This window comes from Rhinoderma darwinii, chromosome 12 (assembly GCF_050947455.1).
Source record: "Rhinoderma darwinii isolate aRhiDar2 chromosome 12, aRhiDar2.hap1, whole genome shotgun sequence".
Lineage (NCBI taxonomy): Eukaryota > Metazoa > Chordata > Amphibia > Anura > Rhinodermatidae > Rhinoderma > Rhinoderma darwinii.
The window spans coordinates 40,250,661-40,278,303 of NC_134698.1; the positions used below are offsets into that span (position 1 = coordinate 40,250,661).

Here is a 27,643-nt window from a genome sequence, read left to right on the forward strand (position 1 = left end):
GAACCGTGCTCCTGATTTTATGGTCCACAAATGCGAGTGTCTGTCCCCGGACATGCCTGTAATTACCGGCTGTGATAACAGGCACGGCCGTGTGCAGGGGGCCTTAGGTTGGGGCTACACGGCGACTTTGGCCATGACACTGGTCGCATGCACATAGATCGCTTTGGATAATTTTCTCTACAAAAAACAGTTTGTGCACAATTCATTGTAAGCTCCACCTTGCGCCCAGCGTGTATGAAATGCACACATTTTTGGTATCGTTTAAGTCGGCAGAAGTTGCCATATATATATTCAGGTGTGTTTGCCCATTGGCATACACCAGATGTCAAAAAAAGTCACCTGAATTCTCATACTTGGAAAAAAATTGCAGTTTTAATTTTTTCATCCCAGTCCATGAATCGTCTGGAAAAAAAATAGAGGTCTAAAATCTTTCATATGTTACTAATCGAATAGCTTGGGGGGTGTATTTCCTAAAGAGTCATTTTGGGGGTGTTCATAGTGTTTTGGCAATTCACAACATCTGTAGTGGTCGTATGGTGTCAGCAAACCAGCTTTGGAACATTTGCTCCCCAAAAGCCAGTTTGGGCACCCTTCATTTTAAGCTCCAACTTGCGCCCATTAAAGTTTAAAAGTAAAAAACAAAGTAAATTTAAAAAAAAAGTAAAATAACACATTTTTTTACAATACACATTAAAATAAGTCTCAATACATAAAATTTACACATATTCGGAATTGTCGCGCCCGTAATAACCTGCACAACAAATTGATATGATAATTGATGATGTTTACGCTATTCAAAAATAAAATAAAAACTGCTTTTTCACTTAATGTGAGGCACGTGTTATTATGAATTTTGAAACTCCATGTGCCTCACATTAAAAGTAATTAACCCCATCACACATTAACCCAATGTTGTCCATTATGACTGTGAGTAACATGATGGGGTTAATTACTATTAATGTGAGGCACATGGAGGTCCAAAATTCATACCACGTGCCTCACATCAGAAAATCAAAGAACTTTTTTTATTATTGTTGGCAAAGTATCGTATTGGTATCGAGAATCGCAATACTACACGAAGTATCGGTATCGAAGTTGAAATTCTGATATCGTAACATCCGTATGGTGTAGCATGCAAAAAGGGGTGTGGTCCCATGTGACTACTGCTTTTTATCAAAGGCTGCAACAGTCACATGGACTACCGCCTCCTCTCAGCAGGCTTGGCTGCGCTCAGAACAGAGGGCTGAGTCGCCATGACTACAGCTGGGGCTAAGTATAAACTTTTTTTTATTCATGCAGGATTTCCGCAGCGGACATTCCACCCGAAAAACTGTGCCACAGTTTTGTGCTGTATTGTGGCTGAAATTTCCTGTACTTTTCAGCTGTGTACTTTTATGCATCGTGTCCGCCCTGTGTGTTCGTACCCTGCGAGTTCAGAATCAAGTTCAGTGCAGTCTGAAAAGAGAGACCGAGATCTTGATGTTTGTGCGTAATCCAGTATTGATGATTATTATTCTGCATATGAATGAATGTCATAAGCACTCTTGTTAATGGTCAACCCCAATGAAACTGATCGTCCCATCTTATTTTCCAAGCTGCATGGCCAGGTCCACACGGGTTCAGTTCCCTTAGGCCTTAAAGAGGCTCTGTCACCAGATTTTGCAACCCCTATCTGCTATTGCAGCAGATAGGCGCTGCAATGTAGATTACAGTAACGTTTTTATTTTTAAAAAACGAGCATTTTTGGCCCACAGAAACTTTACCGAAGTGTCGGGAGTGTGAATAAACATTGCGTCCTGGCTGGAGTCAATGTCTATTCACTCTCAAGACACTTCAGTAAAGTTAATGTGGATGTGACAGCACAGCGAGATCACGCTGTTCTGTGAATACAGATGGACATGAATGGAGCGAAGTGTATCACGCTGATTGGTCAGCATCATACACTCCTCTGTACAACGCCCACTTGGTCAAAAGTTAAAAAACGCCCAGTTGGGCATTAAAGAGGCTCTGTCACCACATTATAAGTGGCCTATCTTCTACATAATGTGATCGGTGCTGTAATGTAGATTACAGCAGTGTTTTTTTATTTAGAAAAACTATCATTTTTTACCTATTTTAGATTTATGCTAATGCCTTTCTTAATGGACAACCGGGCGTGTTTTACTTTTTCACCAAGTGGGCGTTGTACAGAGGAGTGTATGACGCTGACCAATCAGTGACCAATCCGCGTCATATACTTCTCCCCATTCATTTACACAGCACATAGTGTTCCTACTAGATCACTATGTGCAGCCGCCACATAAACACACTATAACGTTACTGCAGTGTCCTGACAATGAATATACATTACCTCCAGCCAGGACGTGATGTGTATTCAGAATCCTGACTCTTCGGTAACGTTTATGTGAGATTTAAATAAAAAAAACACTGCTGTAATCTACATTACAGCACCGATTACATCATGTACAATATAGGCCACTTCTAATTGGCATACATCTAAAATTGCTCATAACTTGCTCAAAAATTATCGTTTTTCCAAATAAAAACCACTGCTGTTATCTACATTACAGCGCCGATCAGATTTTGTAGGAGATAGGGCACTTATAATGTGGTGACAGAGCCTCTTTAAGCCCCCTGCACAAGTAGCAAATTTTTTGCAGATTTTCTGTCTGTATTTGCGGGTGGAATATCTTCGGTGGAAGACTTTTACAGGAAAGTGGATGAGATTTTAAAAAATCTCATCCACGTGCTGTTGAACGTTTTCTGCACAGAAATCGGAGCATGCTCATTCTGTTCTGGATGTTCACTGCAGATTTCACCCCTTTCAATGTGGAAGGGGTGAAATCCGCAGCAAAATCCATAGCTCATTTGTGCAGATTTTGCTGCTGATGTGGGTACACTTACTCTAGCAAAGGTGCTCCTACGTATGATACTGTTTTTTCGAGTTATGGCACCCACAGTCGGGCCGGGATTTGGGACCGAAATACGCTCATGTGAAACTGGCCTTTGTCTGATGTTTTGAATAGCGGACCGTGGATTACTTCCATTTCACTGACATCAGAACATTGAAGCTGGTTCTAGTCTTCTATGTGAAGCTGAAATCCCTAGTTTGTGAAACTCCAAGGAAGAGCTCATGGTAGATGTTGAAAATGATGCATGCTCACAGTTGAATGTAACACATGCTGCTTTTCTGGATTGGAACGTTAGCTCTGCTCTACCTGCTGGTAAATAATCAATTTTGAAGTCTTGGTAAATTTGCTTTGTTTTACAAGAAGGTTCAGAGGACATCACACTTTTTTCTTTGCATTACTAGGTCATCTGCTGTAGCACAGCTGTTGGATAAACGTAAGTGTATGTTCACACGCAGCAGCAAAATACGTCTGGAATTATGGAGCTGTTTTCGCCTGAAAACCGCTCCTGATTTTCAGATGTTTTTTAACAACTCGCGTTTTTCGCGGTGTATTTTTACGGACTATATTGGCGCTGTTTTTCAATGAAGTCAATGAAAAACGTCTCCAAAAACGTCCCAAGAAGTGACATGCACTTCTTTGACGCAAGCGTGTTTTTACGCGCCGTGTCTTGACATCGACGCATAATATTACACCTCGTGGGAACAGAACATCGTAAAACCCATTGAAAGCAATGGGCAGATGTTTGTAGGCGTAATGGGGCAGATTTTTCAGGCATAATTCAAGGCGTGAAACGCCCGAGTTACGACTGAAAACCGTGCGTGTGAACATACCCTAATAGATAATAATAGAAAGGCGTCCCCTTCAGGTTGCAGAAGTTTTTAAAGAGACATTGGGGCTTTTTCACTTTCTGAATTGTAGATCGCTAAAAAGTAAACCAGACCTGCGATATTATCACTGCGGCATGTGCTGTGTGATTATTTGACACATTTGCTAGAGATTAAAAAATACTTCTGTTTCTTACAGCGCCTTTTGGTAGGTTTACTTTATACTGTTTTCTGCCAAAATTATGGCACACTTGTTAATAAATCTGGTGCCTTTTATGAAGCCACTTTGCCGTGTCCCTATTTCTAGACACTCTACAAGACTTAATAATAAATGTAATTCAGGGCATGTGCGGCAGTCTTTTGGCACAATTTGACCAAGGTTTGACCATGCACACGAACGTGCTTTTAAGGCCGCAATTCCCCCGAAAATCCACGGGAGAATTTCGGCCCCATTCATTTCTATGGGCCCATGTACACGACCGTGGTTTCCACGCTCCGTGCATGGCCCAGGAGCCTGGTCCGCAGAAAGAACGGACATGTCTTATTACGGCCGAGTTCTGCGGTCCAGGCTCATAGAAAGCCATGTGCGCAGCTCACGGGTGACACTCCGCAGCCAGCCGACCCGAAAATCACGGCCGTGCACATGGCTACGGTCATGTGCATAAGGCCTTAAAGAGGCTCTGTCACCAGATTTTGCAAGCCCTATCTGCTATTGCAGCAGATAGGCGCTGCAATGTAGATTACAGTAACGTTTTTATTTTTAAAAAACGAGCATTTTTGGCCAAGTTATGACCATTTTTGTAATTATGCAAATGAGGCTTGCAAAAGTCCAAGTGGGTGTGTTTAAAAGTAAAAGTCCAAGTGGGCGTGTATTAGGTGCGTACATCGGGGCGTTTTTAATACTTTTACTAGCTGGGAGTTCTGATGAGAAGTAACATCCTCTTCTCTTCACAACGCCCAGCTTCTGACAGTGCAGATCTGTGACGTCACTCACAGGTCCTGCATTGTGACGGCCACATCGGCAGCAGAGGCTACAGTTGATTCTGCAGCAGCATCAGCGTTTGCAGGTAAGTCGATGATACCTGCAAACGCTGATGCTGCTGCAGAATCAACTGTAGCCTCTGGTGCCGATGTGGCCGTCACGATGCAGGACCTGTGAGTGACGTCACAGATCTGCACTGTCACAAGCTGGGCGTTCTCAAGAGAAGAGGATGTTACTTCTCATCAGAGCGCCCAGCTAGTAAAAGTATTAAAAACGCCCCGATGTACGCACATAATACACACCCACTTGGACTTTTACTTTTAAACACACCCACTTGGACTTTTGCAAGCCTCATTTGCATAACTACAAGAATGGTCATAACTTGGCCAAAAATGCTCGTTTTTTTAAAATAAAAACGTTACTGTAATCTACATTGCAGCGCCTATCTGTGCAATAGCAGATAGGGGTTGCAAAATTTGGTGACAGAGCCTCTTTAATCCTTTTTTTTTTTTTTTGGAACATAAAAAAAACAACTTCATTGTAACTATTTTTTACTATTTTTTTTTTTATTCGTCCCCCTAGGGAAAATTCAGTTTGGAATTTTGAGGCAGATTTTCCTCTGCCTGCACACTGATTTTCGCGGCGTTTTACGCCTGCGGCCATTGAGCACTGCAGGCAATAAAGCTGCGAAATACGCTTTCTCTGCCTCCCATTGATATCAATGGGAGGTCAGGGGCGTAAACGCCCGAAGATAGGGCATGTCCGTTCTTTTTCCCGTTTTTTGGCGCGTTTTCCCGTCGTGGTTTCCTCGTCAAATGCATGAAAAACTCTGTGAACTCCCCTTTAGGAGCCCCACACACAAGTGTGTTCGGTTCGTGATATACAACTGTCCCGTACTGCAATCATGTTTTCAGTACGGGACAGTTGTCCTGCAGCGTGGCAGTGACCTAGCGTCATAGATAACTAGGAGCCCGGCTCCCTGCAGTGTGTTTGGTCTGGGAAATGTGACGGACGTACGGACCGTATATCATGTACCGAACACGCTCATGTGCGAGGCTCCTTACTCTGACGTACTGTAGCAACCCGATCAGCTGTGTGAGCTACTAGGTCAGGGTGGGTTTTCCGCTGAATGCAAGTAAGAATGTTTTCATTCACTGACCTAAACTATGTATCTCTAAAATGATGAGGAATAGAAAACGTATATAGATTATAGTTACGTTTGCAGGGGGTCATTTGCTCTCTGATTTATGGGATCCCCCACCAACCATGAGAGCAGGGATGTCCATTTTAAATTTGTAAGCTAGTGATCTCGCATGCGTGGTCACACTCATTGTAGAGATAAAGAAAAAGCCAAGTGAATGGTCTTGCGACTATCGCAAATCTTCCATTGCTGTTAGTAAATTTTCATTGGTAGTAAGATTGCTTGATGGGAATAATTAAAAACTTTCATGAGACTCTCGATGCTACTTTTAGCCAGGTTTGCATGTGTACATGCTGTTTCATGCCAAGTTTTTTTTTTCAAACGGCAAGATCCAACAAAAGACATAGGCGCTCTTTGTGGTGCTAGAAGGCCCTGTTCACACTGAGGTTTTTTTTACATGTTTTTGGATGCGGAAACCGGCACAAAATGTGTCAAAAACCAGTTAAATTACTCCCATTGAAAACCGGCTCGTGGAAAAAGAGTGACATGGCCCTATCTTCGGGCGTTTACCTCTCTGACGTCCCAGTGACATCAATGGGAGGCAGAGAAAGCCTTTTTTTGCGGCAGTTTTGCCAACGGCACTCAATGGCCGCGGGCGAAAAACGCGGCAAATGGCGTGCAGGGAGATCAAAATCTGCCTCGAAATTCCAGACGGAATTTTGACGCAGAATTTTCTGCCTCCAAAAAACTGTGTGAACAGGGCCTAAGGCATGGTATTACTGAGGTATTCTGCTCTGGAAGCAATGTGGTTTTAGGGGCCTCTTCCACCCTATAAACCCTTTCTTCTGGTCCCGGTAAACTCCATGCAACGTTTATTTGCGTCTCTGTTTGTATTGAGGGTGTGTTTTACTCCCCCTGTTCTTGCTTTATTTTTGACCAAACATGAAATCCCTGCATGGTTTCTGAAGTTTGCAGTTGGTCATAAACTGGCAGGTGAACTGTGTTCTTGGTTCTAAGTATGGGACGCCACAAACAGAAATAGTTTTGGTTCATCTTTTCCTGTATGCACATAATAGATTTAATAGAAGCTGACTAATGCAAGTTATATATATTTAAACATGCGCTGAATATGTCAGCGATGTGGCCTCTGTTCTTCATTTGTGCTACGATTTGCTTATGTAGCTGAGACTAAAGTCTCCATTTAATGTTCTCGGAGTTCAGTGAACTCTGCACCAAGTAAACAAACGTCTGTGCCCTTGATAGCACAGTGATTTATCGCTCAGGTATGCGCCAGGGTGTGACGTGGTTCATTAGAAATGGAATGATCTTTACCGTCGTCACTTGAGGGATCCTGCTTGGACTGGTAAATGTGTTTTCATGCCCACACACTGTAGTCAAAATGCCAAGCATACTTTGTGTTCCTTGTTGGGAATATGGTCAGGTTATAGAAATATAATATTTTACTTAACCCCCTAGGCGCACCAGGACGCAACTGTACGTCCCTGTGGCCAGTGTCTTAAGGCACAGGGACGTAAAGTTGCTGCAAAGTTCCCGGTGCACACTTTCGCCGTCAGTGTGCATCGGGAACCGGGAGGCCAGCTGTCCCTGACTGCTGACACTCCACTGTATGCCGATCAGCGGCTGATTCCGGCAATTAACCCCTTGATTGCGGTGATCGATTGCAATCACCGCATTCAGGGGTTTCTAGCTCATCGGCAGACCTCACGATGACAAAATCATGAGGTTTGCAGATGGCTAGCATGGCGATCGGAGGCCAAGTAATGGCCTCTGTGTCTGCCATGTACGGAAGCCTATCAGGATCAGCCTCCTGATAGACTTCCTGTCAGAGTGACAGGACGTCGCTGCCATTCGCGATTGACAGTGTCGGCGACCGTGTCGGCGACCGTGTGCATCGGGAATTAACCCGTTACATGCGGGGCTCGATTGCGATCTCCGCATGTACAGGGTTTGTAGCACATCAGCAGCCCCCGTGCAATTGTGGGGCTGATGCTTGTGATGGCACCCGGGGGCCAGAGAACGGCCCCCGGTTCTGCCATGTCAGCAAGCCTATGAGGCTCAGCCTCTGGCTGGTCCTCGTAGACTAACTGTCAGAGTGACTGTGACGTCACACTGACAGTTGGAATACGTTACACTACCAAGGTAGTGTAATGTATTCTAGCAGCGATCAGAGCTGCAAGTAAAAAGTAAAAGAAAAGTTAATAAAACAAAAAATGAAAGTGTAAAAAGTAAAGAAAAAATAAAAAGTTAATAAAAATGTTTTACAAAAGTGTAAAAAAAAAATAAAATTCCTATAATTCTCTTATTATAGGAAAAAAATGAAACCGTTAAAAAACAGTACACATATTTAGTATCACCGCGTTTGTAACTGGGATAGGTACTCCCTCCTCTCCCGGTCCATCGTCCCCCTCCTGCTGCAAAGCAGGATGGTGGTTTAAGGTCCACAGGGCGGGCCTTCCTCTGGCGGGGAGCGGAGCCCCGGGGCTCGTTCGGCTTGGAAGGGGCCGGACCAGACCCAGAGTTAGAGGCTTTCAAACGTCGCTCTCACTGGCATGTCCGGTCGCCGCGCCGCGTCACTTCAGGTCGCATTCCAACACTCCAGGGGGCGGTGTTCCGGCGGCCTACGTGGGGAGGAGGTGCTCCAGCGTCCAGAGCGAGGGCCTCCCAGCCGATCCTTGGCCTATTTTAGGCCAGAAACAACAGGAGCTCGTTCTCCAGTCTTCTTCTGCCATTATGGAGTCGTCAGGAGAAGCACCAGGACGCAGTGAACGCTCGGATGCCAAGTCCTCCAGTCCGGTACTTGAGGACGACAGGAGTGGGGTAAGAGAAAAACCTCTCCCTTACGTAATACTGTTCCCCTTTCTCTTGTGCATATGTTTAGGCCAGGGATTATCCTAGGAAAAAGCAGGATAAGGCCCATAACAAGGAATGTGCGATATGTAAAAAGAAACTCGCATCTTCCTATAACAAAAGACTCTGTCAGAAATGTCTAGATAATATTATATCCGAGTCCACAAATTTAGCCACAAGCATTAAGGATATTGTAAGGGCTGAAGTGAGGAGCTCACTAAGGTCCCTTAGAAAGAGAAGAGATCCTCCGGTCGCCTCTTCTAGCAGGATGGATTCCGATTCCTCAGCCGAAGGGGACCCCCAGCTAGGCGAAGAAGGGGAGTACAGCTCCTACGACTCCTCAGGTGGGGAGGAGGGAGAGAGAAATCTGTTCCCAACGGAGGACGTTTACCTACTCCTAAAAACAGTCAGGGCGACTATGAATATAGACGACCCCAAAGAACCACGGTCCATCCAGGACGCTATGTTTCAAGGGCTAGAACCTAAAAAGAATAGGACCTTCCCCATCCATAGGAACATATCTAACCTTATTAAAAAGGAATGGAAAGCTCCTGATAAAAAGACAAGCATTCCCAAGTTTCTCAAAAGGAAGTATCCCTTTGAGGAGGACGCATGCAGGGATTGGGATAACATCCCCAGGCTCGACGCTCCAGTACCCAAGATCTCAAGGAAACACTCCCTTCCCTTTGAAAATCTAGGCTCCTTGTCTGATCCTATGGATAGAAAGGCCGAATTCTAAGAGAGCCTGGGAAGCCTCTACGGGGGGTTTCAAACCAGCCATTGCAGCCACCTGCGTGGCCAGATCCCTGAAAGTGTGGCTCGCACAACTGGAGGTACATCTGAAAGACAAGACCCCTCGGGATCAAATCTTAGCCTCCCTCCCAACACTTTCTAAAGAATGACGCCAAGGGGGCAGTGGGGGTTCCCTTTTTCTCAAAGATTGGCGGAAGATTTCAGCAAATCCTTGGATTCTGGGAATCATAAAAACAAGGTACATACTAGAGTTCACAACCCTCCCCCAGACAGATTCCTTCCCACGAGCGACCTAAGGAACCCAGTCCAACAAAAGATCCTAGAAATAGAAGTTCTGTCACTTATAAAAAAAAAAAAGAGGTCCTAATCCAGGTTCCAGACACAGAGATAGGTCGGGGCTTCTATTCCCCCCTCTTCCTAGTGAACAAACCAGGAGGAAAACACAGGGTCATTATAAACCTAAAAGAACTGAACTGCTATCTGACCTACAAAAATTCTGCATGGAGAGTATCACGTCAACTATAAACCTCCTCTCCAGAGACTGCGTGATGGCCTCAATAGACCTAGAGGATGCCTATTATCACGTACCCATATGTCATCGTCATCAAAAGTATCTAAGGGTAGCAGTAACACTCAACGGGTCAGTATGCCACCTACTATACAGAGCCCTTCCCTTCGGCATCTCTCAAGCCCCAAGGGTATTTTCCAAGATGATAGCGGAAATGACCTCATACATCAGGATGAACGACATTCTCCTGATTCCATATCTAGACGACTTCCTGGTGGTAGTAGAAATAGTTCCAACTCTCTGACCCTACACATACAGGTAGTCCGGGACATACTGACAAAATTAGGATGGAACATAAATTTAAAAAAATCGAATCTAAATCCATCGAAAAGATGTATATTCTTAGGAAACCTGCTGGATTCCTCCAAACAGATGACCTTCCTCCCAGAAGAAAAAAATCAGGCCCTTGATGGACTGGATATCAGAGATCTACCTGAGCCATACGACATCTTTCAGGGAAGCTATGTCAGTCTTAGGACTCATGACATCATGCATCCCAGCCGTACTATGGGCTCACTTCAAGTCCAGACCACTGCAGTGGGACATCCTAGACCAATGGGACAGGAGCAGTTTCTCCTTGGACCAACCGTTTCACATCTCTTCCACAGCAAGACTGTCCCTCAGATGGTGGCTAAGCAGGGAAAATCTCACAAGGGGTATTCCATGGAGGTTAACCCCTACTCTTAATATGACCACAGATGCGAATCCCTGAGGGTGGGGAGCCCATTACGACTCATCTTTTCTTCAGGGTCAGTGGGACCAACAGACCGCTCTCAGATCCTCCAACTTCAGGGAAGTAGCAGCAGTTCTTCAGGCCCTGAGGGGATCCATACAGGCAATCTCAGGTCAGCACCTAAAGATCTATTCGGACCACACAACTACAGTATCCTATATAAACCGGCAAGGGGTTACGAGATTGGCCTCGCTGATGGGCCTAGCCACACAGATATTTTCTCTGGCAGAACACCACCTGCTGACTCCATCAGCCGTCCATCTCAGAGGGAAGGACAACCTGGTGGCAGATTTCCTAAGTCGGGAAAGGCTTCACCAATCCGAATAGTGCCTGAACACCACAGTATTCAGGAGATCATCCTCAGATGGGGAACCCCATCAATAGATCTGTTCGCATCCAAAAAAAAACAGAAAAACCCAGAGGTTCTTCTCCCTAAATCCCTCAGACCACCCAACAGCAATAGGCGCACTTTCCCAGTGCTGGAGTCTAGAGAGAGGCTACGCCTCCCCCCCCCCCCTGAACCTCCTCCCAAGAGTCTTAAAAAAGGTCAGAGAAGACAGGGCCAGCGTGATACTGATAGCCCCCTTCTGGCCAAAGAGACCATGGTTCACGTGGCTAAGAAAAATGTCGTCACACCAACCATGGGTTCTTCCAAACAGGCCAGATCTTCTATATCAGGGCCCAGTGTTACACCCTGACATTCAGAAGCTCCACTTGACAGCATGGAAACTGAAAGGATAATCCTTATGCAGAGATGATTTTCAGAATCCGTCATCTCCACCCTACTTGCCAGTAGGAAACCGATTACCTCAAAAATATATCTGAGGTCATGGAACGCATTCTTAAACTTCGCAGGCAGGGATATTAATCCTTTAACCAAACCAGATATTCCCCTAATATTGGATTTCCTCCAGGCGGGACTAAATAAAAACCTTAGGCCTACTACATTAAAGGTTCAGATTTCTGCTTTAAGTTCCTTTTTCAATTTTAAATTAGCAGAACACCCCTGGATCAAAAGATTTCTAGCGGCCGCCTGCAGACTTAAACCCCAGATAAGGTCCCCAGTTCCTCCCTGGGACTTAAACCTCGTTCTCCAGGCTTTGATAAAACCACCCTTTGAACCCATAGACTCTATTTCCTTGAAGATGCTAACACTCAAAATGACCTTTCTATTAGCCATTACATCAGCCCGTAGAGTGCGCGAGATCCAGGCCCTCTCTGCCTTTCCTCCACATACCCTACTGCTAGATGATAGTCATCTTAAAAACCCTACCAGAATTCCTTCCTAAAGTGGTTTCACCCTTTCACCTAAACCAAGACATTGTCCTTCCCTCCTTTTGTGACTCCCCAAAGAATCAGAGGGAACAACAGTTTAACTGCCTAGATGTAAGATGATGCCTAGTCCAGTACCTAAAGGTTACCCAAGATCTGAGATCATCACAAAACTTGTTTATCCAGTTTCAGGGTCACAACAAGGGTTTAGCAGCCAGCAAAGCTACCATAGCAAGGTGGATCAAGCAGGTCATACGGCTAGCCTACATAAATAAAAAACTCAAACCCCCAGAATTCTTCAGGGCACACTCCACTAGGGTCGTATCCACTTCATAGGCAGAAAGAGCAGATGCATCCCTAGACCAAATATGTAAGGCTGCCACATGGAGTTCTCCTCACACCTTCTTTAAACACTACAGATTACAACTACATACAGCCTCTGACTTGGCCTTTGGTAGGAAGGTGCTACAAGCTGTGGTCCCACCCTAAAAATATTGTTTTCTATTTTACATCTCCAGGGGTGCTGTCATAGGTGAATAGGTAAAAGATCGATTACTTACCGGTAATCAGTTTTTCAAGAACCTATGACAGCACCCTGCTGTTACCCTCCCATGTCTGTAGTAGATGACCCTCATAAACTGGCTCGCTACCTTTAATTTGAGCATCCCTGTAAATATTGTACATATTAAGGTGTGAGGGACTTTCACAAAAAAAAAAAAGCACGCATATAAACTAAACTACTTCTCATCCTGAGTTCTTCCTAAAGACTGGGTGTGTGGAGAGGTGTACATTTTATATCCTCAGGTTTCCTGTCCAGCGGATGGGACGTCTCTCCAGGGGTGCTGTCATAGGTTCTTGAAAAACAGATTACCGGTAAGCGATCTTATTCATTTTCACGACCTAATTCTACTAAATTCTGCAAAAGACCTGTGTGGTATAAATGCTTACTAAACCCCTAGAAAATTCCTGGAGGGTCTAGTTTCCAAAATGGGGTCACTTTTGGGGAGTTTCCACTATTTTATTCCCTCAAGGGGGTTGCAATCGCGACATGGCACTAAAAACCAATCCAGCAAAATCTGTGCTACAAAATCCAAATGGCGCTCCCGCCCTTCTGAGCGCTGCCGTGGGTCCAAACAGCAGTTTATTACCACATATGGGGTATTTCTGTAATCGGGAGAAGATGCTTTACAAATGTTGGGGTGAATTTTCTTCTTTATTCCTTGTAAATATAAAAATGTCTGTTATTTCAGAAAAAAAGTAGATTTTCATTTTCACAGACTAACTCCAATAAATATAGCAAAATACCTGTGGGGTCAAAGTGCTAACTATACCCCTAGATAAATTCCTTGAGAGGTCTAGTTTCCAAAATGGGGTCACTTTTGGGAAGTTTCCACTGTTTTGGCACTACAAGAACTCTTCAAACTCTACATGGTGCCTAAAATATAATCTAAAAATAAGCAGGCCCCAAAATCCACCAGGTGCTCCTTTGCTTCCGAGGACGGTGTTTTGGTCCATTAGGGCACTTGGGCCACATGTGGGATATTCCTAAAAACTGCAGGACCTTGGCAATAAATATTGAGTTGTATTTCTCTGGTAAAAGCTTCTGTGTTACACACTTTTTCTTTTTTATTACAAATGAATTTCGGCAAAAAAAAGAGAAATGTGTAAATTCCCCCTCTACTTTGCTTTTCTTGTGAAACACCTAAAGGGTTAAAATACTTTCTGAATGCTGTTTTGAATATTTTGAGGGGTGCAGTTTTTAAAATGGGGTAATTTATTGTGGTATTCTAATATAGGCCCTCAAAACCACTTCAGAACTGAACTGGCCCCTGTAAAAATAGCCTTTTGAAATTTTCTTGAAAATGTGAGAAATTGCTGCTAAAGTTCTAAGCTTCTAAGCCTTTTAACGTCCTAGAAAAATAATAGGATGTTCAAAAAACGATGCAAATATAAAGTAGACATATGGGAAATGGTAACTAGTGACTATTTTGTGTGGTATTACTATCGGTTTTACAAGCAGATACATTTAAATTTAGAAAAATGCAAATTTTTGCAAATTTTCTCTAAATTTTGGTGGTGTTCACGAATAAATATTGAATTTATCAACCAAATTTTTCCACGATCATAAAGTACAATATGTCACGAGAAAACAATCTCAGAATCGCTTGGATAGGTAAAAGCATTCCGGAGTTATTACCATATATAAAGTAACACATGTCAGATTTGAAAAAATCGGCTGTGCCACAAGGCCAAAACAGGCTGCGTCCTAAAGGGGTTAATGTAAGAAGATTTTTTTCTTTAATGCTCACAATAAACAATTTTGTGAAGTATTGTATGATTCTCCAAAATGAATTAACTTATGGGAAGAATTTGAAAATAGTCTATAATTTAGTGAGTAACATAGTGTCTCGCCAATCATATAAAAACTGCTTTTTGGTCCCCCGGTTGTTGTTTTATGAGTAGGTCTTTCAAAATCTTGTATCTGACTGGTTTTTGGGTCTTCCAGGATATTATTCATAAAAGATAAGATACATCCAAATTACAGATGGTTCTACCCAGATAATTCCACCAGTTTTATTGACAGTCTATTGTGAATGAGGGCAGCATGCTGATCCCGGACACCTGCTATATTCAACAGACCCAAACCTTTGCTTCCGTGAGAGAAAATCACTACCGGAGTTCTCTGGTATTCACTTAACCCGCTCTCCTTATGACAGTTGGCGTGCATACTCGGCCCACGTGAGCACTCATGCACATGGTGAAGTCGGACAAGATATAATTTATCTATAGCTAAATGAGGTGTATGCCCAGCTTTAGGCCCCCTGCACGCACTCCAATTTTTGTTGCAGAAATCTCTGTGACTGATGCCATTCATGTGAATGCGGTTGTTTCTGTAGCAAGCACAAAATCTGCCATGTGTGCAGGTATTGGGCCTTGGATAGAAGAAAAATGGGAGAATAGCCTTCCCTCTATTTCAGACTGTTAGGCTGGCCATACACTTTAGGTAGCTTTGGCCAACTGTTATACCTAACCCCCATATACTCAGCTGAGCATGCATGTGTTTTCAAAAGGAAGAAGGGAGACAGTTTCTGGCCACTCTGGTAGCGGCATATCTCCAAATGAACAAAAGGATTGGGCATGTTGAAATTCAACATGCCTGACCCTTCTCTCCTCCAACATCTGCCTTTGGGGTAGAGTTGGGATACCACCATATACATTAGATGTTCGGCTGGTCCCGCTGAAATTGGCGGGTATGGTTGTCGTACATCTAATATGTAACGCCAACTTCAAACTCCTGACGTCTTAACTCTATTTTATAAGCTACAAAAGTCAAATATCTGCTCTGACCAACCATATAAGAGGGGGCAGTGAACAAACCTAACTCCTAATGTCTATAGCCAGTTTTTCTAGAGTACCTGTCATTTCATTGCAATCTAAAAAGAGTACATATTGGGGCACAAGGTTGTGTGGCTTCGTTAAAAATGAACATGGTCTAGAAAAAAGGGCTTGGCTTAATATGTGACTGCACCAAAATGTTGGTGAAAAAAAAACTGGCGTAAACTAAGCCAACTAAGGCCCTGTTCACACAAAGCTTTTTGCAGGTATAAAATTCTGCGTCAAAATTCCGTCATTTTGAGGCAGATTTGGATCTCCCTGCACGCCGTTTGCCGTGTTTTTCGCCTGCGGCCATTGAGTGCTGTTTGCAAAACTGCAGCGAAAAAGCTTTCTCTGCCTCCCAATGATGTCAATGGGAGGTCAGAGACGTAAACGCCCGAGGATAAGGCATGTCGCTTCTTTTTCCCGTGAGAAATCAATGGGAGGCTTTTTTGGCGTGTTTTCTGACACGGTGTGAACAGGGCCTAATAGGTGACCTAAAGAAGAGAAAAGCATTTAGCAAGATGTGCCAAATTTATCATATAGCACTTTGATAAATTTAGAGCATTTTCTGACCTCTAAAATTCAGACAGCATTAGTAAATCTGCCCCAATGTGCTTACTTACATGCTGCTGATGCTGTTCCATGCTTTATTTTGGGCGTGCCTGTATTCTACCCCCTCCCAGCGACATTATCGTTTTGCTCAGCTTCTTTCCGTTGACTACATCACAGGGGGCGCGAGTGACTCATTCCTGACTTCACATCATTCTTTGCGCCTCCTCGGTAGCACGCACATGTATTGTCCAATGGGCAGCCGACCGTGCTAAACCTCTCCTCTGTGCATTTGCTGGATTCATTTCAGAGAGTAGAGACAAAAGATAGAAGGGGCCGGGAGCACGTCTAATGTTTGCATGGCCCCTTCCCTACTTCCTGTAATCCATCTTGACGTGTCTGTTGCTAGAGACAGATTACTCTTGACAACAGGCATTGGATATCAAGATAGAAACACCTAGTGGCCGGAAATGTAATGCAATTTTTTTTCAAATAGGATATATAATGGTTGTAACCTACGTGAAAAAAAATCGCTTGATGTAAACGTTAAACGTAGGCTTGACGGATGCCTATCAGTTCATCGTCATCCATAGACTTTTATGGCATCCGTCTAAGGGCCTATTCAGACGAGCGTTGTTCATGTCTGTATGCTGTCCATGTAGAATTGACAGCACACTGACTGAACACTGATACATTAAAGTCAATGGGTCAATTTACCTGTCCGATTTTCTGCACTAACTGTTGGTCCATGCAGAGAAAATCGCAGAATGGATTACTTTGGTCCAATTCTCACGCTAGACTCGACCATTCAGGTCAATGGGTCAGTAAAAAAAAAAACTGACAGCACATGAATGCCATGGGTTGCTGGCAGATACTGAATAGAAAGAATAAGAGGCTCCATTTTTCCCATAAGTGAGACACTGAACGCACTCTGACACAATTCTGATTGAGCTCTCCTGATAAATTTTACATCGTTCCACTGAATAAAGCCTTATGTATATGTCAGGGAAAGCTGTCGTATACGTTTAACGGATTCCTGGGACGTATGCCATAATGTGGTATAGCTCTCCCATAGGCTCCCATGTTGAAAAAAAATCTATACCGCTCGGTATACATTTTTACCACGGCATTCTGTTGTCTACTGCACTGTTTCATACCTCCATAAAAAAGTATTCTGACGCATTCCAGCCCGACGGAGGCCAAAAGGACAATAGTTGGTCAGCACATCCTAACAAAATGACATTGAGCAGTTGCACGTACGATGTGACTGCAAACAATTCAAAACAAAAAACCATTGCAACCCCTTTGGCCTAAAGGAGCCCTATGGACACGTTTAGCCTTGTACGTCATGACCTCCCCTTGGTGAACATGCCTAGCGTAGGGCAAAAACGTGATGTGAAGGGGGACTTGCTTGAATCTTGTATTACCCCTCTGTTCCACAGCCGAACCACCTTATTGTGGGCTTTAGGGTAGGATTGCGTGAGCTCTCCTTTTTTTTTTTTTCCTCCTTCCAAAAGTCCTTTTTGTTCTCTTTGACTGTACTCTTGCACCCCCCCCCCCAACCCACTCCTACCGTAAACATAGTCCCCTTTCTACATTACAAGCTGTGTTCTCTCAAGAGGTCACAAATGGTCAGGGTCTTTACTGACCAGCAGAGAAGAAAGCTTCTTCTCTTGGTTGTCAAGAAGATTCGGCTGGTGGCAGAGTTCAAGAGTAAAACTGAGCATACGTATCCACCCTCATTCAGCTCGGTAGGTGGACATGCACGTTATACCCCAGAGAAGAAGGAAGAGTCATATCTTGCACCTGGAGCATTTTTTAACATAAGGCAAATTAAAAAATTATTTTTTAATGCTGAATTACATTGCACTAACCTTGAATGCTGGGAAAATCTCGCCATCCTAGCTTTGTCTTCACCTTCTACTACTATACCTAGAAAAGGGCTAACTATGCAAGAATTAAATATGTATCGCAATTGAACTTTTTTTCTCCTGAATCCAGTATAATGTTAAACTAAGCACACAAGCAGAGATCGCTGCAGTCAGAGACGGGAATGACTCGTCAACAACTGGATGTGCCTCCGAGTACTCATTTGTCTTTGTTTTTTTTTAGACTGATGTTTGCTGACAAAGTTTCCATTTTTTTCAGGCACGTATAGCCTTTCTACAAGGTGAAAGAAAAGGTCAAGAAAACTTGAAGAAGGATCTAGTTAGAAGAATAAAAATGTTAGAATATGCTTTGAAACAAGAGCGGTAAGCAGCCTTGTGTTTTGTGGCATTGTGTATTGGTATGTATGTATGTTAAAAAAAACAAAAAAAAAAAACACAGGAAGGGATACAAAAGAGAGAAGTCATATTAGTCTTTCCTTTATACTTTTCCTGCTTTTGGGATACACTTGGCTTTGGCTAAAAAAAAAACAAAAAACTGCCACAAACTTCATGTATGATTCCAGCTTAAGGAGTCTCTGTCACCACATTATAAGTGGCCTATCTCCTACATAAGGAGATGAGCGCCGTAATGTAGGTGACAGCAGTGATTTTTATTTAGAAAAACTATCTTTTTACCACGCTATAAGTGATTTTAGCTTTATGCTAATTACTTTCTTAATGCCCAACTGGGCATGTTTTTACTTTAGACCAAGTGGGCATTGTACAGAGGAGTGTATGACGCTGACCAATCAGCGTCATACACTTCTCTCCATTCATTTAGTCAACGCATAGGGATCCTGCTAGATCAGCATGTGCTGTCTTATACTGACACATTAACGTTACTGAAGTATTTAGACAGTGAATAGACATTCCTTCCATCCAGGAAGGGATGTCTATTCACAATCCCGACACTTCGGTAACGTTTCTGTGGTACTTACAGCAGAGCAAAGCGTAATCTCGCTGTAACCTGTCATTTACAGCGTGATCTCGCGAGATTACGCTTGCTCTGCTGTAAGTACCACAGAAACATTACCGAATTGTCAGGATTGTGAATAGACATCGCGTCCTGGCTGGAAGGAATGTCTATTCACTGTCTAAACACTTCAGTAACGTTAATGTGTTAGTATAAGACAGAACATACTGATCTAACAGTATCCCTATGCGCTGACTAAATGAGTGGAGAGAAGTGCATGATGCTGATTGGTCAGCGTCATACACTCCTCTGTACAACGCCCACTTGGTCTAAAGTAAAAACACGCCCAGTTGTCCATTAAGAAAGTAATTAGCATAAAGCTTAAATCGCTCATATCGTGGTAAAAATAGATCGTTGTTCTAAATAAAAAGCACTGCTGTCACCTACATTATAGCGCCGATCTCCTTATGTAGGAGATAGGCCACTTGTAATGTGGTGACAGTCTCTTTAAAGTAAAAGAGAACATGTCTCAGGTTTGGAAAGTGTTATCCTTCTCCCAATTCTGCAATCCATTCCCACTTGAATCTAGCATATAAAGTGCCACATCTGTCACTAACAAGTCTTGTTTTTTTTACCAAGTTCTGTATGCACTACCGGTTCATTGTTATGGTGTTGCCTATCAATATTCTTTTCACTATTTTGTATATGTTGTAGATTATCTCACATTTTGGCGCCAGTGGTCTATCCACGTAGTTGACCTCCTTCACACACAATTTTTTTTTCAGTATTTGTAAAAAAAAATAAAAACCTGCGCGTGCGCTTTTAAAGTAACATCTGGCTGCAGGTTTTGAAAAAAAAAAAAAAAGCAAAGCGCCATCGTAAACGCTGTGGGGGAGATTTATTTAAAACTGGTACACAGGATAAGTGGAATAGTTGCCAATAGAAACGAAACCTGTTTAAGCTCTCATTTTACAGAGGTTGTTCTAAAAATGTAAGAAGCAATCTGATGGGTTGCTTTGGGAAACTACTCCACTTTTCCTTCGTGCCAGTATTGATAAATCTCCCCCTCGTGTGTATCTTTCTAGTTTTTGTTTTTTCTCCGCCACCACCAAACTGTTCCAGAAGTGCTAGTGGTGCAAATTGATCAGTATTCATTAGGAAAGAATTGCAAAGGGAAACATTATTTTACCAGCGTTTCCCTTTTATCCCCTTGCCAACATAGGATGTACATTTACAGCACTTGCACTGTGTAGATAGTGCCATAAATGTATGGTGTGTGGCTGGTGCGGACGCCGGAGCTGTGCCTGCTCTATTCGCAGCGGCTGTCAATAGTATATTACAGATAACTCCCGCGATCGAGGGACAAACCTTATATGGACAGACAGCTAATTTTTCCTCTCAAGTAATGTAAAAAACAAAAACAAAATTGGTATCGCTGCGTCCGTAAAGTCTGAACTATTACAATATAGTTCTTTAACACGCACGGTAAACGCCATAAAAAACCGTAAACCGCCCAAATCGCAGTTTTTTGGTCAACTAAGCTCCCAATTTTTTTATTTTATAAAAAGTGATCAAAAAGTCGTATGTACCAATAAAAACTTTCTTTTAAAGTAGCAAAATATAAAAAAATAGATATAAATTTGATATCTCCGGAATCGTATTTAGCCACAGAATAAACTTAAGTTGTTGTTTAAACGAAACCCAAAAAACAATGAAGGAATCGGTTTTCTCCAATTTCAGCCCGCAAATTCTTTTCGGGTTCCCAGTACATTATATAGTACTTTAAATGGTGCCATTAGAAACTACAACTCCTCCCGCAAAATATAAACCCTCACACCGCTCTATTGATGGAAAAATAAAGGCCTTATGACTCTTGGAAGGCAGTGAGTGAAAAACTTTCTCGGACCTTAAGGCCCTTTTAGCCTCGTTCACATCTGCATAGTGGCTTCCGTTCCAGCGTGTCCGTCAGAGGACCACAAGAACGGAAGTTAACGTTTCCATCAAAAAAGCCATTGAAGTCAATGGATGTCGGATACAAACTGATTTGCCATTCGTTTGTATCAGTTATGCATTACGTTTAACGCATCCTTTTTTTATTTCTGCACATGCGCAGACTAAAAATTAAAGCAAGAAATCTACAAAGACAAAAACTGAGTATAAGGCCCCATGCACACGACGGTAAAACCGTGGACTATAGTACGGTCCGCGGTTTTACGGACCCAATTGGTTCTATTTGCCGCGGATACCTTTCCGTAGCGCTACCGATGGCTGTCCATGCCGTAGAACCTTGCCTGGAATTATGGCGCATGTCCTATTTTTCGTATTTTTTACGGGCCAGGAGCACAACCCGAAAATGCTGACGGCCATCAGTGGGGCCTTTAATTATGGGCACGGCCGTGTGCATGAGGCCTAACTGATGACAAACTGACACAAACGGAAAGAAAAGTCAGTTTTTTTTTACGGATCTGGTAAACCGAACCATCAAACACAAACATATTTTACAATCTGCTGCATTCGGTCTGGCATCAGTCTGTCTATTTTTTTTAAAATTTCAACGGAACCACTAAAACGTACACCACAACGCAGATGTGAACGATGCCTTACATGGGTGAGTGATCCGCCGACAAACGGAACCGTTAATTTGTCAGCTGATCGTATTCTTCATGCATGTCTACAGCGCATCTTCCTGTGTAAACCGGTAGGTATGCTTCCGACAAGATGCAAAATGTATGGAGACGAAAGATCGTAGTAACAATAGTTTGTCCCCATACATTTCTGATCATTGTGCAGTTTCTATGAGGAAAACCTGCCAGTGTAAAGGGGCCCATACTTCAGTCATTTGTGAGGTCTGAAAACTATATCCGTGTATCATAAGTTATTATAGTTGGTCCAGAATTTTCAAATTTGATTGTTGGGACATTTTATTTTAATTTGCCTTTTAATGTTTATTGTAGGGCAAAATATCATAAATTAAAATATGGAACGGAGTTAAGTCAAGGAGATATGAAGATGCCATCAACTGAATCGGGTAAGCACATTATTCTATTAATATTTTAGCTGTGGGGGTTTTGTTTTCTATCTTACTTTGTGGCTTGGACTCAGTTCACATCTGCTTTGGAATCTCCGTTAGAAGCCTCTGTTGCAGATCCGGAAGAAAATACCAGCAACAATAGCGCAGCATGCTGCACAATTGTTTCTGGTAAAACCACGGACACCCCATCGGAACACATTAAAGTCAGTGGGTTCCGTCGGCTGCCGATGGTGTTCTTCATACAACGAATCTGGTGCTTCTGTTTTTTTCATTGTCCTGCTCCTCCTCCTTGGGGATTCCATAAGATTCAAATTGATTGTTACAATCAAATTTTTCCTCTTCTATACATGGTGTCCGTTCAAATGGGAGAATGAACCCCTTCTGTCATACTAGGTCTAAAACGCGATTCTTAATGTGTTTGGCAGCTTTAGGAAAATCTTCAGTAATGCATTGTAAACTTGATTTTAATAAACTGACTATCTCTATCTAAAGTTCTGTCCCTTTTGCGTTGATGAGCTATTCCGCCTTGTTATGAAATTGGTATCTCCCTGATGCCCGCCGCTCCCATCAATGTTATGGCTGCAGATGGAGAAGCATGTGACCAGACATGTCACTTTCCATCCTCCATTGTAACGCAGTGTTGCTATCGCAGATGCAGTGTGTTACAATGGAGGATGCAAAATTGTCTGGTCACATGCCCCTCTATCTGCGGCCATAATATTGCACAGGAGCAGCGGACAGATAGAAGGTACAGCAGTCATAACAATGGGGTGTGGTTTCAGACAACTTAGTAAGTTTATTAAAATTATGTTTAAAATGCATTACTGAAGATTTTCCTAAAGCGGCAAACCACTTTAACAATATGTTCTCATTAGTTAGGATGTCGACTTTTGATCAAGCTCACAGTCCCCCTCGTGACATCTCCTGACATATCAGAAGATGGTTTTTATTCTGGATTTTTCATTCACCACATGCCTCACACACCCGACGGTAGAAAATAAACCGGCTTGGATACAGGCCAAACAAAACTTCTATGACTGGGTGTTTCAGAAAGAAGCCATGCATAGACATGACTACTAAGCCAAGCTGCATAGGTATGGGGCCAAGGCGGGGAAGCTGTTAGCGAAAGGCAGACACTCGCCCCAACACGACGCAAATTAGGGATTCCTGTTGTATTGTTATGGTTTATATAAACCCACCGTTTTTTTTTTAATAAGCCTTTGAGGTGAACAGACAATAGTTTGGAACTGTTTTATGAACCGCTTAATATAATGTTATCAGAATGGCTCCCGTATCAAGTAATTAACCCCTTAGTGTCTAAGCCTGTTGTAGCCTTGTGGACACAGCCGATTTTTGCAAATCTAACGTGTTACTTTATATGGTAACAACTCCGGAATGCTTTTTGGCGCTGTCTCCCCAATCTGGACACCCCTTCTGTCCTGAGATGACCCGACGGAGGAGGTGGGTGTCAGAGCCACCCACCGCCATCACTGCAGACAGAACCACACAACTACGGCATGAGGGCAGGGCTTGTCCTGAGTACACTGTCTCTTGTTATGGACAGATTTATAGTCACATAAACCCCGTCTGATGAACCGGTAACCTAGGTCCGATCACATGACAGAGGGGGGATCACCAAAAACCCTGTGCACCCTCAGCCCTTCCATCCAGCCCTTTCCTGGTTATATCTGCTTCTGGGAAAGCTGGGTGACAACCATTACCCCTCCTACTGGAGCGTTTGGGGATGTGACTAATGAACCTCTCACACTCCAGTGGGAGGGGTAATGGTGGTCACCCAGCTTTCCCAGACCCCTGAACGGTAAATCTCTCTAGTTGTGCTGAGACGGTTTGGGAATGTGACTAATGAACCTCTGTCTCAGCACAACTAGAGAGATTTACCGTTCAGTGCTTTCCCTGTACAGTTGCATTGTGTGTCCTTCATACAGGGGGGGGGGGGGACGTTAGGGGTGGGGGCCCATCAGGGGTCACGAGAGCGGGGGTCTGTGGGAGAAAGAGAGGGACAGACAGAGAAACACACATCTTACCTGCAATGCAGCTGGTCTTCATGATGGCGCCTGCTCTCTCCCTGCAAACCGCTCCTCTGCTCTGTGTGACTCTGACCTGCGTCTGCGCAGTACAGAGCCAGAGAGCAGAAGCAATGGAACGGCTCCCGTTCATTGACTCCTATGCACTGTAGCTGCTGTATTCCATCTCTGTATGTGTCGTTAATCGACACATACAGAGATGAAAAACAAAATGACAGCCCCCATAGAGAAGTAAAAGTTAGAAAAAAAGTAAAACACAAACACACAAATAAATAAAAATTATTTTAATAACATACTAACAGCAATATTATATAATAAAAAAAATAAATCCGCGACACCCGTCCTTTAAAGCACTGCAATACAGGAAATGCCGGTGCGTCCTGTTGATGTAAGGGGTTAATATAATGTAACGGAAAGAAAGTTCTATTTCCTCCCGCTTCAATGCAGGTGCCATTGGCAAAATACAGGCACCATTTCTGTGAAACTGTTTTTATGCATGGCGTTGCTAGCACATTGCTACATACTTTGTGAAAACACCATTTACAAGATAGACTGCTGTGAACGACGCCTGCAATAATTCACTGGATCGTTATTTAATTCGAATTTTACTGCTGATAGAGGAATCCGTTCCGATAGCATATTAAGGAATAGTTTAGAATACGATTTTGGCTTAGTTCACACTGCCGTTTACCTTTCTTCCGTCAGAGGAAGAGAGGATCTATACATTAAATGTAAAGCAACTGTTCCATTACAATTACCATTCTTTTCAATGGTAATTCTTTTGCATCAGTTGCTTTGCGTTTCTCTCCGTTCGCTAGGTGTACGTTTTTTTGAACGGAAACAAAAGTGATGCAAACGCAAATCTAGCGAACAGAAAGCAACTCGTGCAAAAGAATTACCATTGAAATCAATGGTAATTCTAATGTATCGATCCTCTCTTACTCTGACGGAAGAGAGGTAAAGATATAGTAAAGCTAGTGTGAAAGAAGCCAACATTTCTAATATAATAAAGTGGCTCCAAACAAATAGTTGTTTTGACGTTTGTATGCATACGTTTCCATATCCGTTTTATTAATTTGGTCTACAGCAATGGTTTTTTCATCAAGCATGAAGATGGGACACATGTTTGACATAGTCTCCATGTGTGTGCCCTCTTTGGCAGGCACACAGTGTCCTATTAAAACTGCACTGTTGTCCAACCTGCCTATGAAGTAAAGTGGGACAAGAGCGTCAGATCCCCAGTCAACCATCAGCCTAAGGATCACCTCTCGCTTTTCTCCCACCAGTGTCCCCTCTGTAAAGGATGTAACACTGAGTGGGTGCTTCTGCTGGTGGTTGTTTACCTGGGAGATGGAGAGAAGCGCATTCTTCCAAATGGGTTAGGTCTCCAGCAGTGGGTGGTCCTGTTTTTCGTTTAGCCAAGGCTACTACTTAGCCTATGGCAGACTCTACTTCCTTTAAAGATTCCCCGATTTTTGCTTCTGTGTCGGTTAGCAGAGCGATCACTGAATGGGCGCACAAACTGCGTCATGGCCTGCGCTCACCTCCTCCTCCAGAGGTACTAGTTGATTTGTCTTAGCCTCTTCCATTGCTTTCTGCCGGACTACATAGCATAAACCTTGGTCTGCTAATACAGCTTCCAAGCGGTCCCTGACTGTGCTGCCTTTAGCAGGTTCCCGTCTTTTTGGACCTAGATTGAACAAAATTATCTCAGCAGCTACGGTTGGCAAGAGCACCCATCTTCCTCAAAACGGGGTCAAACTACTCAGGTCAAGAGGGTGGGTGCTCATTTTCAGTCCTGTCGTGGGTTCTCCAACTCAATGTCTTCCAGACCACAGCCTCACCAGGATCCTGAAGACCAAACCTTCCTTTAAGGCTCGCCCCTCCTGGCAACCCTAAACTCCACCTAAAAAGACTGGAGCGGTCAAGGCCACTTCCGCCTGAAGTTGCGCTGTCACTCGATTCATCTCTGGTGGGGGGCAGGCTTCTGCGCTTCAAGTACTTCTGGATCTCTCACATTTCGGATTACTGGGTCCTGGAGGTAGTATCCTCAAGATACAAGATCGAATTTGCCAGCCTACCTCCCGAGCGTTTTTGTTTGCTGCTCCAGGCTTCCGTTCCAGGGCCTCAGCTTTTTTTCCCTAGCAATCTACTCTGCTCCTTCAAGGGATCATCATTCTGGTACCCTCCAACCAAAGGTTTCGGGTAGAGCTTGGCGATTTTGCCCAAAATTGAATCCTAGCTTTTTTCAACCCTATGGGAGATCTTTCGATTTTTGAATCTCTATTTTCTTATTACTGTTTAATAAACTGAATAAAATACCAGGAGATAATTTAATAAGTTATTTTCTTTTATATAAATAACTTTTTAGCATATATTTACATATATCACGACCTTGTCCTGGAAAGTATTTTTTATGCTTCCGGTGACCTCCATTCAGAGGGTCTCTGAGTTGATGGCTCACATATCATTGTCCATTTTTGACTCTTCATTGAGAGAAGGCGGTGCTACGCATGGTACCTTCTTTTTTGCCTAAGATCGTTTCGGCTTTCCACATGAACGAGCATATAGTTTTGCTGTCCTTTTTGTTTATCTTCCAGTCTTCTGAGGGATCATTCTTACCACAACCTGGATGTCATTCGCGCTTGCCGACTTACCTTTCTAACACTGCTTCTTTCCGGATGTCGGATTCCCTGTTCATCTTCCCGTATTTCCTATGTATGGTTTGTTGGCCTTCAAGGCCACCATTGCTTGCTGGATTTGAATGATTGTTTGCGCGGCTTATTGGTTTCGGGGGTAAGGTTTCCCCTCTTCAGGTCATGGCCCACTCTACCAGAGCACTTGGAGCTTCCCATCCATTGTATTGTCAAGGTTTTTTTGTTCATGGTTGTCAGTTTGTTGGATTCTCCTCTAGTGTTTCATATACATCTCTTACCTTGTATCTGCTTCTCTTACTGCTTGCAGAGTAACTGAATAGCTCCGGGTCTGTGGGAGGGTATATCCTGTAGAAGGGGCCATTTTTTTTTATTTCTTAGTGTCAAGCTTTCTAGCAGCAACAATATATACCATGGTCTGTCACCCCCAATGAACTGGACGAGAGGAGGATTTTTTACGATGAGTACTCAAAAATCCTGTTGTCTCAGACATAGGATATAATGTCTTGTCTTATCATTTTACATCGTTTTCTCATTAAAGTTTTCACTGGTGGACAGAGTACATAGGTCACTGTCACTAGGAGGCTGACACTAGGTAAACATAAAAAAAAAAAGTTTGGCTCCACCCAGTGGGCTATGCCCTCTGCTGAGCACTCACCGCCTCCGTTTTAGCCTAGTATCCATAGGAGGCAGACATATTCTGCACTGCAGGTAATTCTGCTAGAATTATTATTTTTTGTTTTCATTTCTATTTTGGGTGCATGGAGCGAGTCCCTCGTGTGTTCCGCTTGGTGACTCCCCTGCGGGCACTGGGCAGCAGGAATTCCCACTGTTTCAGTGGATGCTCACCTTTTTGGTGGATGCCCACTTCTCTGGTGGATATTCTCCGCCTTGGTCATCCGTTTCCTTATTAGGGGATTTTTATTCTGATTTGTTGTCCATTCTATGGCGTTTCTAACGCTTATGTTCTGGCAGACATACTTTCAGCATTATCTCCTGTTTTTTTTTACCCAAGCCACGGGGCTCCGCTGGCCGCGCCATTAATTTAGGCCCTAGTTTGTTTTTTTGCTATGCTGCAAGATGGCGACGCCG

At 43.3% G+C, this 27,643-nt stretch overlaps 1 protein-coding gene across 4 annotated transcripts in view; it reads left to right on the top strand.

Moving 5' to 3' along the window:
• Nucleotides 1–27,643, top strand: part of STRN3 (striatin 3) — a 200,768-nt gene that overhangs the window by 11,687 nt on the left and 161,438 nt on the right. For all 4 annotated transcript variants that reach the window (XM_075844282.1, XM_075844283.1, XM_075844284.1 and 1 more), the window contains 2 exons: nucleotides 18,129–18,232; nucleotides 21,776–21,849. In XM_075844282.1, coding sequence (XP_075700397.1) covers nucleotides 18,129–18,232; nucleotides 21,776–21,849 — 178 coding nt within the window. The remainder of the gene's footprint in view (nucleotides 1–18,128; nucleotides 18,233–21,775; nucleotides 21,850–27,643) is intronic.